The following is a 14,573-nucleotide window of genomic DNA, read 5'->3' on the forward strand; positions in this document are numbered from 1 at the left end:
GAGACGCCAGGCTCATGCTTGTTTATAGAAGAACACTAGCTACAGCTGAGAAAGGAGAAGTTCTGGAACTCTAGAATAGATCACTGTAGAACATACTGTTCTGTTTAAATTTAGTTTTAAAATCAGTTTTAAAACTAGTTAAAATGCTCTCTCTTCAGCTGATTTTTTACTAATTTGTTTTCCAACATAAGAGATGCATAGACGGGTGAGTTTAAAAATACACTGAACAATATTTTATGAGTAAATGTCTACAATATGGCATGAAAACTACCAGAATGCTGCTCTAAGTACAGCAAAATTCCAAACCCTAAAATTTTCATTTTTCTTCTTGAACCAATTTTGAATACACCTTTGTTCTTACACAAAGCTCTGATACACTACATAGTAAACATGCTCCAATCCTGATGAGTATTAAACATTTTATTTAAAGATTTTAAAGTAAAATTTAAAAAAAGGTACACAAATACAGATTACATTAGACCAAGGCAGTATTCTACATGACAAAAATCAAAACAAAAAAAATTATTTTAAGTAAATGTACAGGTACTAAACAAGCATAATACCTGAAATCCTTTTCAGGCTCAGGCTGCATACACAGAAAATGATTCGACCACATACATGCTTATGTAAAATAAATTGTTTCTTAGAACACCAAAATTCCAACCATTCTGTCAACTGTCTTAGTCCCCTGGTGAGTATTTGAGACAACTTCTATGTAATATAAAAAGAACTGTCATGGCACATAAGGACTACAAAAAAACAAAATACAGTTAAAAACATATTTGTAATGCAATTCAGTATAAAATATACACAGTAAATCTTAGTTTAAAAAAAATTAAAAAAAAAAAAAAAAAAAAGGCCACCCTGAATAACGGTTAAAACCTCATCACAGAAAAATGTCTCATCATTTGTAACATTGATAGAAAACTGATACATTTTTTTAGGAGATATCTAGCTTGAAGTCAATTATTGAAAATTTATTTGAAATTGTAGATAAGATAGTAACTATCTAACCCTTCTCAAAATGTTTTATCATGAATACTCTTTCTAATATGTAACTAAAGACAAAATAAAAGTAACTAAAAAAACAAACCTGCTTCTCAAACTGAGGTCCCAAGACCCAACAGAATTCTAAGGTGGATCCAACAATGTGCTTTTTACAACAAACTTACTAGGTGATTATTCCACATTCTAAAATTTGAGAACAAACATCCTAAGGAAAATAGTACCATTTAAAAGCAAGATCATAAAGTATTTTCTGATATGTCAAAAATTTTTATAAATTTATGATTTGAAGTAAATACTGTTTTTTCTCCTAAAACAAGTTTCAGGTCTTAAGAGAAACATATATACTTCTTAAATAAACATGTGAACTATATAAACATTTCCTTTGAGGTTTCACTGCTTTCAGACTTATTCAAAGAAAAGAGAGTATACATGGACAGAAACTTTGGAAAAATTACATTTCAAATGAAATGTAGCAATCCCGTCAAAAAAGAGACAGTTTATTAAATGCCTACATATACTAAGTCATTTTAAATTTAAGACTAGATATCTTTCCTAAAAGTTACATTTTACTAAGATTGGACATTTATAAGTAATTTAAATGACCATGCTTATTTTTTAAGTCCCTTTTCATAAAAAAATATTTAAAAATAAACAACAGGACAATATCATTGGCATCACTTTAAATAATAATTGTTAAGCACTAATATTAAAAATAATCTGAAGAACTCTGCCCCTGATATGTATTCTACTCTGATTACATGTATTATCTACTTCACTAAAACTCACTTAAGCAGTTGGAACTGTGATGAGTGTGAATGTGTGTGCATATCCTGGACATTTATTCATGTTTATTCTTTTTTTCCTGAATTTCATTGAAGGCTCCAAAACAGGATATGAAAGTATGGTTTGGGGAAAAAACAAGCATGGTTAAGACACTATTTGGAAGATAAATTATTTTCCTTTATACTGAATTACAAGGAAAAAATAGTATACATTCTGTGTCCACTGGATAATGGAGTGTTCTTACAAGTTTTTGGTAACAAGCTAGTGCTTCCTTATTATTTGGATCAAATCACAAAAGGAGACTGTGGGATTTACTTTCCAATAAAAAATAAATATTACCATTGCACTTTTTTTTTTTAAGTGTTTTTAATTTTTTTTTTTAATATACTGAGAAGTGTTCCACTTAACAGAAGTCTGGGTTCTCTGAACTACATTTATTAACATTCCAGTTACAGTTCCCACTGCAGGGACAAACTCAGAAGCTAACCCCTCACTATAAAAGAAATCACTTGAATCAGTTTTTCAAAGCCAGCCAGCTAATAATTTGGAATTTGGTTCTTAATAAAATGTGTCCATTCTCTTCCTCAGAAGACTCTGTATTCCTCAATTCTAAGCAACCAACATCTTGTATTAATAATTGTTGCCTTAAAAATCAATAAATTAGTCTTCTAAGGCAATGACAGAATTTGCAGCTGAATTTTTAAACATGAATAACTCAGAAAGTAACAGGTAATATAACAAGTTGTATTTTGAATTACTCTTTTATTCCAAAATTAAATACTTAAGTGACCTCATGAATATGACAAAAATCATAGGAGGTTTATGATACCCCACCACGTCCCTTAATGCAACAGAAACTCTTTTTAGTGAGTATTTCCTTTGCACAAAAAAGACAACTTTATTATTCATCAGTAGGTTGCTGGATTACCAGTGTAACTAAATTTTGACACGATTGTCTGGAAAGTAGTTTCATCTTTTTCGTAGTTAAACTGAGATGTAACCATTGACTTTTACAGCCAACAGCAGAAGGTACTGAGTGTTTTTTCTGTAGGTGAAAAATATAAAATGGTTCATTGCATCCGGACTGGTAAGAAATTTATCCATGCATTAAATGGCAACACAAGCAAAATGCACAGTTGAGCAGGGACGATCAGACACATTCTTCTGCAGACATCAAGAGAGGATTAATGTACTCAAAACCTTCAAATTCAGACTGATCGATCTTCCTCACAATGTCACTGTTGAAAGAAAAATAATGTTCACCATTAAGATTTCTTTGATTTTTTTTTTCTTAAATGGTAAAATAAGATTAAAAATTAAAAATAAGGCTAATTTATAAATTATGGGGGGAAAATCTACAAGTTTTTAGATTAACCCCCAAACATTTTCTAGAAGAATCAGCAGTACTGAAAATCAGAAAAGACTTATAATCCCATGAGCAAGTTTGGAACCAAAAGGTAGTCCAAAACTGAAGACTGGGAATAAAAAAGGCACAAATAGTCACAATTTTAGGTAATCTTAATTTCTGACCTAAACAACATTCTTGCCTTGAAAATCCCATGGATGGAGGAGCCTGGTAGGCTGCAGTCCATGGGGTCGCTAAGAGTCGGGCACAACTGAACGACTTCACTTCCACTTTTCACTTTCATTCATTGGAGAAGGAAATGGCAACCCACTTCATATTCTTGCCTGGAGAATCCCAGGGACAGAGGAGCCTGGTGGGCTGCCGTCTATGGGGTCGCACAGAGTTGGACACAACTGAAGCGACTTAGCAGCAGCAAACAACATCATAATTATAGGTGAACACCCAGGGCTGAATCAGCATGCAATTTAGTGGACTGTATAGGCCATGGGGTCGCAAAGGGTCAGACACGATCGAGCGACTTTCACTTCAACAACCAGATGGAACATGGTGAAGAGAAAGCCCAGAAGTCAACCAAAACGAAAAAACCAGAGGAAGTAGTCTGAAAGATCCAGAGGGCCACCACAGGGAGGCAGTGGGTCACAGGGAGCAGAGAGGCTGGCATTCTGCTACACTGGGCTTCTAGTTAAGTATACAAGACCATTACCATCAAATATTTTAGTACTTAAATGTACCTATCATACTGCAGAGAACAAAGTTACACAGGATATGGCCCCTTCCTTCAAGAGGGAAGGTACTTCATATAACAAAACAGTACCTGCTAAGTCTCCTACATGACAAGCTAAGCCCTGCTCTAACCACTGCTGCTGCTGCTGCTGCTAAGGCGCTTCAGTCGTGTCCAACTCTGTGCGACCCCATGGACTGTAGCCTACCAGGCTCCTCTGTCCATGGGATTTTCCAGGCAAGAGTACTGGAGTGGGGTGCCATCACCTTCTCCAGCTCTAACCACTGCTGCTGCTAAGTCACTTCAGTTGTGTCCGACTCTGTGTGATCCCATTGACGGCAGCCCACCAGGCTCCCCTGTCCCTGGGATTCTCCAGGCAAGAACACTGGAGTGGGTTGCCATTGCCTTCTCCAGGCTCTAACCACAGTTCTAAAGGAAAAGGTGACTTCTACTTGGCAAAACCAAGAAAGGCAGCATCATTCCACAAACACTAACTGAATGGAATTATGAAAGACTACGGTAAGTCTGGGGAAATGTCAGTAATTTATTAGAGTTGGAGCACAGGAATAGAAGGCAGAGGATGCTGGAAGGAAGGTAATGGCTAGCTCAAAGAAGCCAGTGATGTTAACACTAAAGAGGTCCATCTTGATCTATCAAAGGTCTGATTACATCTGAGGGAGCTCTGAAAGATGGGGAAGATTTCAACAGGTGAAAAGGAAGGAGGAATAGAGAGGAAATGTTAACAGCATGCTATCAGGGAATGGTGGGTAATTGAGCCTGATGAAAACATGGCGCTTATGTTACGGTGAGAGATATGGCTAGAAAGTCATGTTCGAGCAGATGATGGGAGACTAATTACTCACCAAGGGGACAGATTTTACCTGCTAGGCAAGGTAGGAGTTTACTGAAGGAAACTGATTAAAGGAGTTGGTACTCTGTATGTACTGAACGAGTTGTAAAGTAAAGAAGGAGCCAATTAGAAATGACATAAGTGATGAAGTAAAGGAAAAAGAGACCAGAACTTGGCAGCTGAAGGTATTATACAGTTTGGTAAGGAAGAGTTGGAGTCAACAACCACTGACTCAGATGATCGAATCTGAATAAAGGAATGCATGGTGGTACAATGAGCAGAAAAGGGTAAATTAAAAACAAGGACCCGATTGTGAACAATTTACACTTCAGATGTTTGAGGTGCTTGTCTGACAAACCAGGAGACATGTTTGAACTATTAAGGGGAAATGAAGCTCAGGGAAGATAAGAGGGCGGTGGCTCGGAGCTTTAAAAACCATTGTTCATTTATTCTTTACAGCAACCTTGGGAAGTAGGCGATATGAGTAGACACAGGCTCAGAGAAGTTATGTAACTCAGACCCAGGGTACCCTGTTGCTAAGAGGTGGTGAGGGGATTCAAATTTCCATCTTTTGATTAAATCCAGTGCTCCTTCTAATACACACTGCTGTGACAAATAATGACAAAAGGCACTATGCTAAGCACTACACATTCAAAAATAATCAAGGCTTACTGTCTACTAGTGTCTTTAGTTCAACAGTTACCTGCCTATTTAGCTGGGAGGCATTTAATAGCTGGTTTCCATGCTACGGGGCTGGCTGAAACCTCCAAGGTATAAACTGCATGTAGCAAAGACAAGGCAGTCATGAATAGAATCATGGAGCATGCTAGTCTCAAGGGGACAGGGTAAATAAGATGACAAGTGGTTAAAGAGATAATGCAGAACCAGGATGGACAGCACCAACTAAAGCAGGCCATCAGTGTCAGATGCTTTACAGACATCAGAGGAGACGGGGCAGATCAAAAAATGCTTTAAAATCTAGAAATTAAGAAGCCAATTCAACCTTTAAAAGCTTAAAGAGCAGGTTCAATTGTAAAGAGGTTAAAGTGCTGGCAGCAAGAAAGTGTAAGACAGTCAATGTTAATTACTTTGAAGGAATTTAATAGAGACAGTGCTTATTTATTTTTCTTTTACCATAAGCATCTATTAAGTATTTCTGAAAAAGATTGAAGATGAAAAGAAGATGAGAGAAAAATGTGGTGGCTCAAAGAAGTGGGGAAAATTACTGAATTTGAGCATATTTATAAGCATAGAGAAGAAGTTGGAAAAGAGAAATTAAGGAAGGTGAAGGAATGGGGATAACTGACACAATGAATCCTGGAGGAAATGAAGGAAACAGATTGAGAAAGTGGGAGGCTACCCCATGCATAAGAGGGAGAGCCTTCCAAGAAGCAGGAAGCAGCAAAAGTTTGGGACGAGTTAGAGAGCACTTCTGAGACACAAGGCGGTCTGGTGATGGCTGGAAATGGAGCAAGCTCACAGTAGGGAGGTCTCAACCCTGGCAGGCCACTCAAGGCAAGGTTAATCCACTTAGACTGATGGAGGCAGGGGGAGCACTGAAGGCTTCTAAAATGTAGAGAGAGTTTGTAACAGCTGCGGTGAGGAATGTGATAAGAACTAACCAGATGTTAAAGTAAAATGACTGCCAAGCAGAAAAGGCTTCCATGACATGACAGAATGAATCAGTTAACGACAGCTGAAGGATCAAATATCCCCAAGTTATTCTAAGCCATATCTTTCAAAGATATAAACACAAAAAGTAAGTCAGATCACTGCTGCCTGGATCTGACACACTGATGTAATCTTTTTAAAAAGTAATTTGGCAATATATATCAAGAGCTTTAAAAACTTTAAACCCTTTGACCTAATTCCCCTTCTAGGAATCTATCTAAAGGTAATACTCAGGAACTCAGACCAAGATGGTCACTATCACAGTGGGAAGCAGTGCAGTGCAGTGCAAAGAGCACAGGCCTTAGTCAGACTTGGGTTTGAATCCTGGCTCTGTCAACTCACAGCTGCATAACCTTGCTTAACCTCTCTGAGCCTCGGTTTCCTCGCCTGTAAAATGAGGTTTGTAAGACTGCTGTTGAGAATTAGAGGCAATATGTGTCAGCAAAGGAGAAAATGACAAGTACTGTTTTTATAACTGTATAATTCAAATGTCCTGTAACTGGATGATTAGATAAAATCAGATAATCTGATCATGGAACACTGTGTAGTTATTAAAAAATGGGACTATCAAAGCACTTTAAAAAATATTTCAGTCTACAGAAATACTTACTCATCATCAGGAGTGAGCTGGACAGGTTCATTAGTAAACTGAGAATCAAAGTTGTCCAAACCAAATTCCCCAGAAATATTTGGTTTAAACGGAGGTACCACCTGCTTTTGCTCCATCTAGAAGAGACATAATGGATGACAGCTCAAGCCCACATTCTTAGAAAAATTCCACCTCTGTGCTTCTCCTCTGTCCTTAGGTATTTCCCAGTCTTATTAAAGTGAGTCCCTGGGCCTGGTTCTACAATATTCATATGATGGAAATAATGACAAATCTGAACACTGATGCAGGCCCCAATACTACTACAACCTGCTCCATTAAATTAATATTCTAAGCTTTCACAGTTTTAAATGCTTTTTAAAAAGCACTTAGAATTTTGTTGTTTTTTGTCATTTAAAGTGATTTTAAAACAACAAAATTCTGTAAAGCCATTATCCTTCAATTAAAAAATAAATTTTTAAAAAGGCACTTTAGAGAGTGGTTTTAAGTTATGTAAGCTGTGATACACTGGTTTTTCAATATTCTTTTACATTAATAAATTTTGGCCCAAGAAAATAATGAAAACTAATATTGGAAGGACTGATGCTGAAGCTCCAATACTTAGGCCACCTGATGTCAAGAGCTGACTCATTGCAAAAGACTCTGATGCTGGGAAAGATTGAGGGCAAGAGAAGGGGACAACAGAGGATGAAATGATTGGGTGGCATCACCAACTCAATGGACATGAGTTTGAGCAAACTCTGGGAGACAGTGAAGGACAGGGAAGACTGGCGTGTTGCATTCCATGGGGTCACAAAGAGTCGGACAGGACTTAGCAACTGAACAACAACAATATATAAAATAATCAAAATGTACATACCATATCCCAATCAACATTTCGGAAGAATGGGTGTCCCTGAATATCAGCAAATCCTGTTTGTGGATGACAACCCAATCGTTCCTTTGGGTCCTATGGTGGAAATGTTTCAAGAGCTGGGTGAATACTCTGCTTCAGAATAAATCACCCTTGTGACCTGTGTTTTGTGTCTGTTATATGATACCTTTTTATCTGAAATCAGAATGGTCTACCTTTCATTTCTAGAAAATATAACACTAGATAATCAAAGGAGTATCTGATGCTTGTGGCAAGCAAGATTTCCTCACAGCTCTTCTCCAGCTATCCTTGTAACTCAAGTGGAGAGATGTCACCACACCTTGCTAAAGAAAAACGGGAAGAAGACAGAGAGAGCAGCAGAATTATTTGGGCAGCACCCAACTCTTTCTTTGACACGGGCTGGAGTGATACTCAAAACACACAAACCCTCGAACTTCACCAGTTTGTTTTTAGCTCAATTTAAAAGCCCTGTGTCCAATTATAGCAACAACCATAGTTTGTGTACAACAACGATACAACCATTATCTGAATCACTGGACTGAGAAGCAGCCTGCAAATTATACAACTGTCGTGAATGAGAACATGTTTCCATTTTCCTCTGTGGCAAAAGGCATTCTGCTTTGCATACTGACACTTCTCACGTTCATTTTTCACTGTGTTAAAACTAAGGTTTCCAGTTTAAATCTTTCCTCACATAAAATACTCATTTAAAACAAGCTTGAATTTATTTTATTAAAACTCATTATCTTATTTATCTCAGAAAATAAACACACGTCAACCTACTTTCTAACCTACCATTTATTTTTAAACAAGATTTTTAAAGTAAGAGGATGGAAAACTGGTTGGTGGTGTGGAAAGAAACCTACACATTTGGTGTTAGAGTGTTATGAATAAACATAATTCAGAGTCATAATTTTAGATCCTAAAACTTTTCTAGGGACTTCCCCGCTGGTCCAGTGGCTAAGACTGTGCTCCCAATGGAGGGGTCCTGGGTTCAATCCCTGGTCAGGGAACTAAGAGCCTATATACTGTAACTAAGACCCAGTGCAAGCAAATAAAATAAAGATATATATAAAAAAAAATCTTCTAGCCTATCAACTGCAACAAACAATGACAGAATGGTGTTCAGACTTTTTAAAGAGACAACATTTCAGCATTTTATTTTTTCTGAATAATTTCTAATTATAGGGTTGTGATAAGAGAATTTGCAGAGAACACTACTGTACCAAGTACTCAATAAGTTAAAACATTCTATAATAATCATCTAAAGGAAACTGAAAAAATAGAGATGGAGGTACAACTGAGGCTATCCCCAAAGATGCAGTTTTTCTCTAATTGAGCACGTGGTATTTTTTGTTTACATTAAAAACACCACACATATGAGCCCACACACTCTGGAGCCTATGCTCCATAAGAAGAGCAGCTCTGAGTGCCACAATCAGACAAGAGTCCATGCACCACAGTGAAGACCCAGCGCAGCCAAAAAGCAAAACAAAACAAACACCATACGTGATACAAAGCTAGGGTTAAACTATACTGGCAGAACGGAAAGGACGACGCATCTCAGGATCTCATTCTGTCAAGGATCTCATTCTGTCAAGGCACCCTTTGGTGAAGAGACAAGTTCCAGATCTAATGGAAAAATTATACACTTTGATGTTTTGGAATTTTATGTCGCCTGAAACTCTCCTTACCAGTGCCATTTGTATAGAGATAAATCACTAACGATTTTATATACAACTTATACCTTGTTGAGGAAGCTCTTCAGGACACTTGCAGCTTTTACAGATAAAGAACGCGGTATGCGAATTTGTTTTTCCAAAATAACTAGAAAGATAAAATTTACAGCATTATTATAATTAACTTTTACAGGGTTTTCATCTTTATATTTCTACTATAAGATATTTAAGGCATTCCAGCAGAAAACAACAGACATTACAAACACTGTCTAAGCATCTTGTGTACCTTCCCAGTCCTGTCCTTTCCTTCCTACTCAGAGCCTCTACTCTGAACAATTTTGATCACTACATGTGTAGGTTTTATTCTCTGACTACCTTACTGTGTCTGTTGCCTTATCTGTAAAATTGGAATAAAAAGAATATCTGATTCAGAGGGGTGTTGCTGTTGTTTTCTATTTAGTTGCTAAGTCATGTCCAACTTTTTTGAAATCCCATAGACTGCAGCCAGGCTCCTCTGTCCATGGGATTATTCAGGCAAGAATACTGGAGTGGGTTGCCATGCCCTCCTCCAGGGGGGTCTTCCTGACCCAGGTATGGAACCTGCATCTCCTGCATTGGCAGGCAGATTCTTTACCACTGAGCCACCAACGAAGCCCTCATAGGAGAGTTATAAGGTTTAAACAGGTTAGTGTCTGTAAAATGTGTGGCATGTATTACTATATTTGATTACATTAGACTTTGCCAAATTATTTTCCAAAGTTGTCATGTCAGTTTTCACTCCATCCACCAGAGTTCCAGTTGCTTCATATCCTCACCAGCAGTGTTATTAACCCTTACTCGCACTGGTGTTGTCAGACTTTAAAATTTTTGCCAAATGTGTAGGTATGAGATGGAAGCCCATTAATTTTTAATGTGCACACCCCTGACTAAGGAGGTTAAAAGTGTTTCCAGGTTTTTCACAGCAAGCTAGATTTCCTATTACATGAAATATCTATTCATTTTCTGTAATGACCTTAGTCATTAAATGTAGAATTTTATGGCAGTTTTTGCACTTCTTTGGACGGTGTGTTCGGGGTCCTTGTGCTTGTCTGCTTGTTTCTGTTCTGTTCAGTTCTTTGTATTTCCAACTGCAGAGCTTTTTCCTTCACCTTTTGATCCTTTTTATCTCCTTAGTACTCTGCTTTTTCCCATTATTGCTCTTGGATTTATGCATTCAGGACTGTGGTCCAGGTGAAAAGACTGCCCTCTCCGGCCACACAATTCCTTCCTCCAACCTCTGTGATGTACAATCTGAAGTCACCTCCTTGTTGTTTCTGAGTATGAGAAGGTAACTGGCAACTGGGACCAAAAACTAAGCAGTAGGAACGATAGATCAAAACAACAAAAACAAACTCATGTGTTTAGGGGTATATTTTCCAGATTATTCTTCCTCTTTCTTACTAGAAAGTAATAACTATAGCTGTCTTCATTCATGCCTTAGGATGGGTTATTCACAGAGACTCTGTAAAATACTGCAAATTACCTTGAAAAAGATAATCCTCTGTGTTTTGATCAGGGTTATCCGAGCTCCCAACAATATCAAATGGAGACCTTCCTGCCATCATCTCAAACATGAGTACTCCAAGAGCCCACCAGTCGACACTGAAACCTTCAAAATGAAATTTTAAAGCAATAAATTATCCATTCCACATTCTAAAATGTCAGTAATTTGAGATTAATTTTATTACATAATTAAAAAAATAAACATAATGAAAAAGTAAACTTGAAATGCATTATCATGATCATGGCAGGCATTGAGGATTACAAGAACATTTCACTTATCAAAGAAGGGAGGTAACTAAATGATAACTTTAAAAAATAAAATATAGAAAATGAAACACGAGTTTCTCTTCCCAAATATGTTTGTTGGTTACACTAAGCTGCAGAGACCAATATGTCTATGCCAAGTTATACAATTATCCTGTACACTTTGTCCCATCAAATATGTTTGTAATTACAGACTCAAGAGCCTGCCTCTAATACTTTGTTTTGAGGACATAATTAAATTGTATTTGAAATAACCTTGCGTGGTGTGAAATTTGATCTTCTGCTACCTGATTAAAGATCCTGAAAGGACTTTGGAACCAGATTATAAGCAGCTATCAGAAATAGCCATCCTTCTTTACAACTGCTGAAATCAAAGGGCCAGAACCCAAAGGGCCAAATGTTTTCTTAGGAAGGGCCAGAACCCAAAGGGCCAAATGTTCTCTTAGGATAAACACAACCTCTGGTTTCTGACAAGCAGGGAATCTTTCCTCCATCTTTCAGATTCCTGGGGGAAATACCCCAGGAAATCTGAACAACCTTACAGAAGTTTATGATTCTGAAATTACATGGTTGATTAAATCCCAACTCTGCCACTTTCCTGCTACATGACCTTGGGCAAGTTATTTAACTTTTTTGTCTACCAGTTTCCTTGTTTGTAAAATGTCAATTAATTGTGCTTATCTCATAGGATTACTAAAAGGATTAGATTAACTTAGTTAATATATGCAAACTGCTTAGCACAGTGCCAGTACTCTTAAGTGCTTGCCATATTCAAATTGGCATCCCCAAATACTATCAAAGTCCCACTGTTTCTGATTTTAGAATTTGGAGTTTTTAGTAGGTTTTAGGATGATCAAGAAAGTTTCTGTTAATAAGCTCAGTACTGAAATACTACAGTATACTATAATGCAATTGGTATCACATCTAACCACCCTTCCATCACATGGCCAAAATACCACCAAATTATTACCATAATCTTCTCCTCTTAAGATTTCAGGAGCGATGTAATTAGGAGTACCACAGAAAGTGCTAGTTGTATCTCCTGGCCGTAATCCTTCCTTTTATTTAAAAAAAAAAAAGGAAGAAAATAATAAGATGCAATATTTGTTTTAAATTAACCTCTTTTATTTCATTTTCATATAAGGTTAGCATCTATACGTAGCATATTGAGCTTAAATAAAATATCACTAGCACAGCTGCTTTTATTATTAAAACCACAGGTTGCTACTAAATACCTTAAAGAAAACTTGACCTCATTAGATATGGTAGAATTCAATTAAGATGAAAACGGCATTTAAAATAATTTATATTCAAGTAAAATTATAATATAAAAATGTAAATTACATGAGTCAAAGGAAGCATATTTTATGAAGAAAAGCTTTTAAATCCCACTTCCTAACACAACCACGACGCATTATGTTGTTTCCCTTCTGGTCATTTCTCCTAAGTCACACATTTATTGGTTTTGCATTTTAATAGCTACAGGGTAGAGGAAATTAAGGTAGAACACACTAATGTGTACAAATAGAGCAATTACACAACAACGAATGGAACAATCACCAAGAAGCTAAAAGAGACTAGTATGCAGCTAACAACAAGCCTCAAAATACAACTAGTAAAAACGGGCAAAATAATTAAGAGGATTTCAGAGTCTCTGCTATCGTCTGAATGTTTACGTGCCCCCGACACTCACATGCTGCCAACCTATGTGACAGCACTGGGAGGTGGGGCCTCTGGGGAGGTGATTCGGTCATGAGGTTGGAGCCCCATGATGGGATTCACGTTCTTACAAGAGAAAGAGAGCTAGCTCTCTGTCTGTCTCCTCACCATGTGAGGATACAATGGGAAGACAGTCATCTGCAAACCAAGAAGGGTACCTTCAGACACCAAATCTTCCAGAACCTTGATCGTGGACTTCTGTCTCCAGAACCATAAGAAATAAATGTTTGTTGTTTAAGCCACCTAACCTATGGTACCCTGTTATAGCAGCCCAGACTGATAGTACAATCCCCAATCATGACAGGTGATTTTTAAAACATCTATATATTAAAAAAAAAAGGAAGAAAGATCATATAGACAAAAAATTAGTAAGCAGAGGGAGATTTGAATAAAAGCTAAAGTTTAAAATATGTATAGTATATACACATATAGAATATATATATGTGTGTGTGCGTGTGTGTGGGAAAAGGAGGAAGACAGAGACTTCTTGCATGCAAAATAGAGATTGCTAAGCTGCTAAGTCACTTCAGTCGTGTCTGACTCTGTGCGATCCCGTAGACAGCAGCCCACCAGGCTCCCCCGTCCCTGGGATTCTCCAGGCAAGAACACTGGAGTGGGTTGCCATTTCCGTCTCCAATGCATGAAAGTGAAAAGTGAAAAGTGAAAGTGAAGTCGCTCAGTCATGTCCGACTCTTATCGACCCCATGGACTGCAGCCTACCAGGCTCCTCCGTCCATGGGATTTTCCAGGCAAGAGTACTGGAGTGGGGTGCCAATTACATATGCTTTTTAAAGTACATTTGGGATACTGACCAAATACAAGGCATAAAGGAAATTTCAACATATTTCAAAGCACCATTATCATTCAGACTATTCTCTTAAAAGGAAATTAAATAAGAAATCAACAATAGAAAGACAATCTACCCAAACAGCCAAAACAATTTTGAGAAAGAAGAACAAAGCTGGGGGAATCACGTTACCTGATTTCAGATTATACTACAAAGCTAACGTAATGAACAGTGGGTACTGGCTCAAAAACAGGCATATAAATCAATGGAACAGAAATAGAAAGTCCAGAAATAAACCAAGCATTTATGGTTAATTATTCTATGACAAAGGAGGCAAGAATATGCAATGGAGAAAAGACAGTTTCTTCAATTAGTGGTTTTGGGAAAACTGGACAGCTGTACGTAAAAGAATAAAACTAGAACATTTTCTCCTACCATACACAAAAATAAAATAAAAACAGATTAAAGACCTAAATGTTAAGACTAGAAACCACAAAACTCCTAAAAGAAAACACAGGCAGAACATGCTTTGCTATATACTGTACCAATATGTATATTTTTTTAATCTGTCTCCTAAGCCAAAGAAAACAAAAGCAAAAATAAACAAATGGGACCTAATCAAACTTAAAGTTTTTGCACAGAAAGGAAACCATTTATAAACTACTACTAGAATACTGCTGCTGCTGCTGCTGCTAAGTCACT

At 37.2% G+C, this 14,573-nt stretch overlaps 1 protein-coding gene across 2 annotated transcripts in view; it reads right to left on the reverse strand.

The window, feature by feature from the left end:
- Nucleotides 1–405: 405 nt before the first annotated feature.
- Nucleotides 406–14,573, reverse strand: part of PRKCI (protein kinase C iota) — a 70,716-nt gene continuing 56,548 nt past the window's right edge. The window contains exons 14-19 of one of the 2 annotated variants that reach the window (XM_005201686.5): nt 12,336–12,423; nt 11,082–11,207; nt 9,628–9,707; nt 7,866–7,955; nt 7,010–7,125; nt 406–3,029 (exon numbers count right to left, since the gene is read on the reverse strand). In XM_005201686.5, the coding sequence (XP_005201743.1) occupies nt 2,942–3,029; nt 7,010–7,125; nt 7,866–7,955; nt 9,628–9,707; nt 11,082–11,207; nt 12,336–12,423 (588 nt within the window). In that variant the 3' untranslated portion in view covers nt 406–2,941. The remainder of the gene's footprint in view (nt 3,030–7,009; nt 7,126–7,865; nt 7,956–9,627; nt 9,708–11,081; nt 11,208–12,335; nt 12,424–14,573) is intronic. The other variant, NM_001205955.1, reaches the window with a different exon arrangement.

The sequence above is a fragment of the Bos taurus genome, chromosome 1 (assembly GCF_002263795.3).
Source record: "Bos taurus isolate L1 Dominette 01449 registration number 42190680 breed Hereford chromosome 1, ARS-UCD2.0, whole genome shotgun sequence".
Classification (NCBI taxonomy): Eukaryota; Metazoa; Chordata; class Mammalia; order Artiodactyla; family Bovidae; genus Bos; species Bos taurus.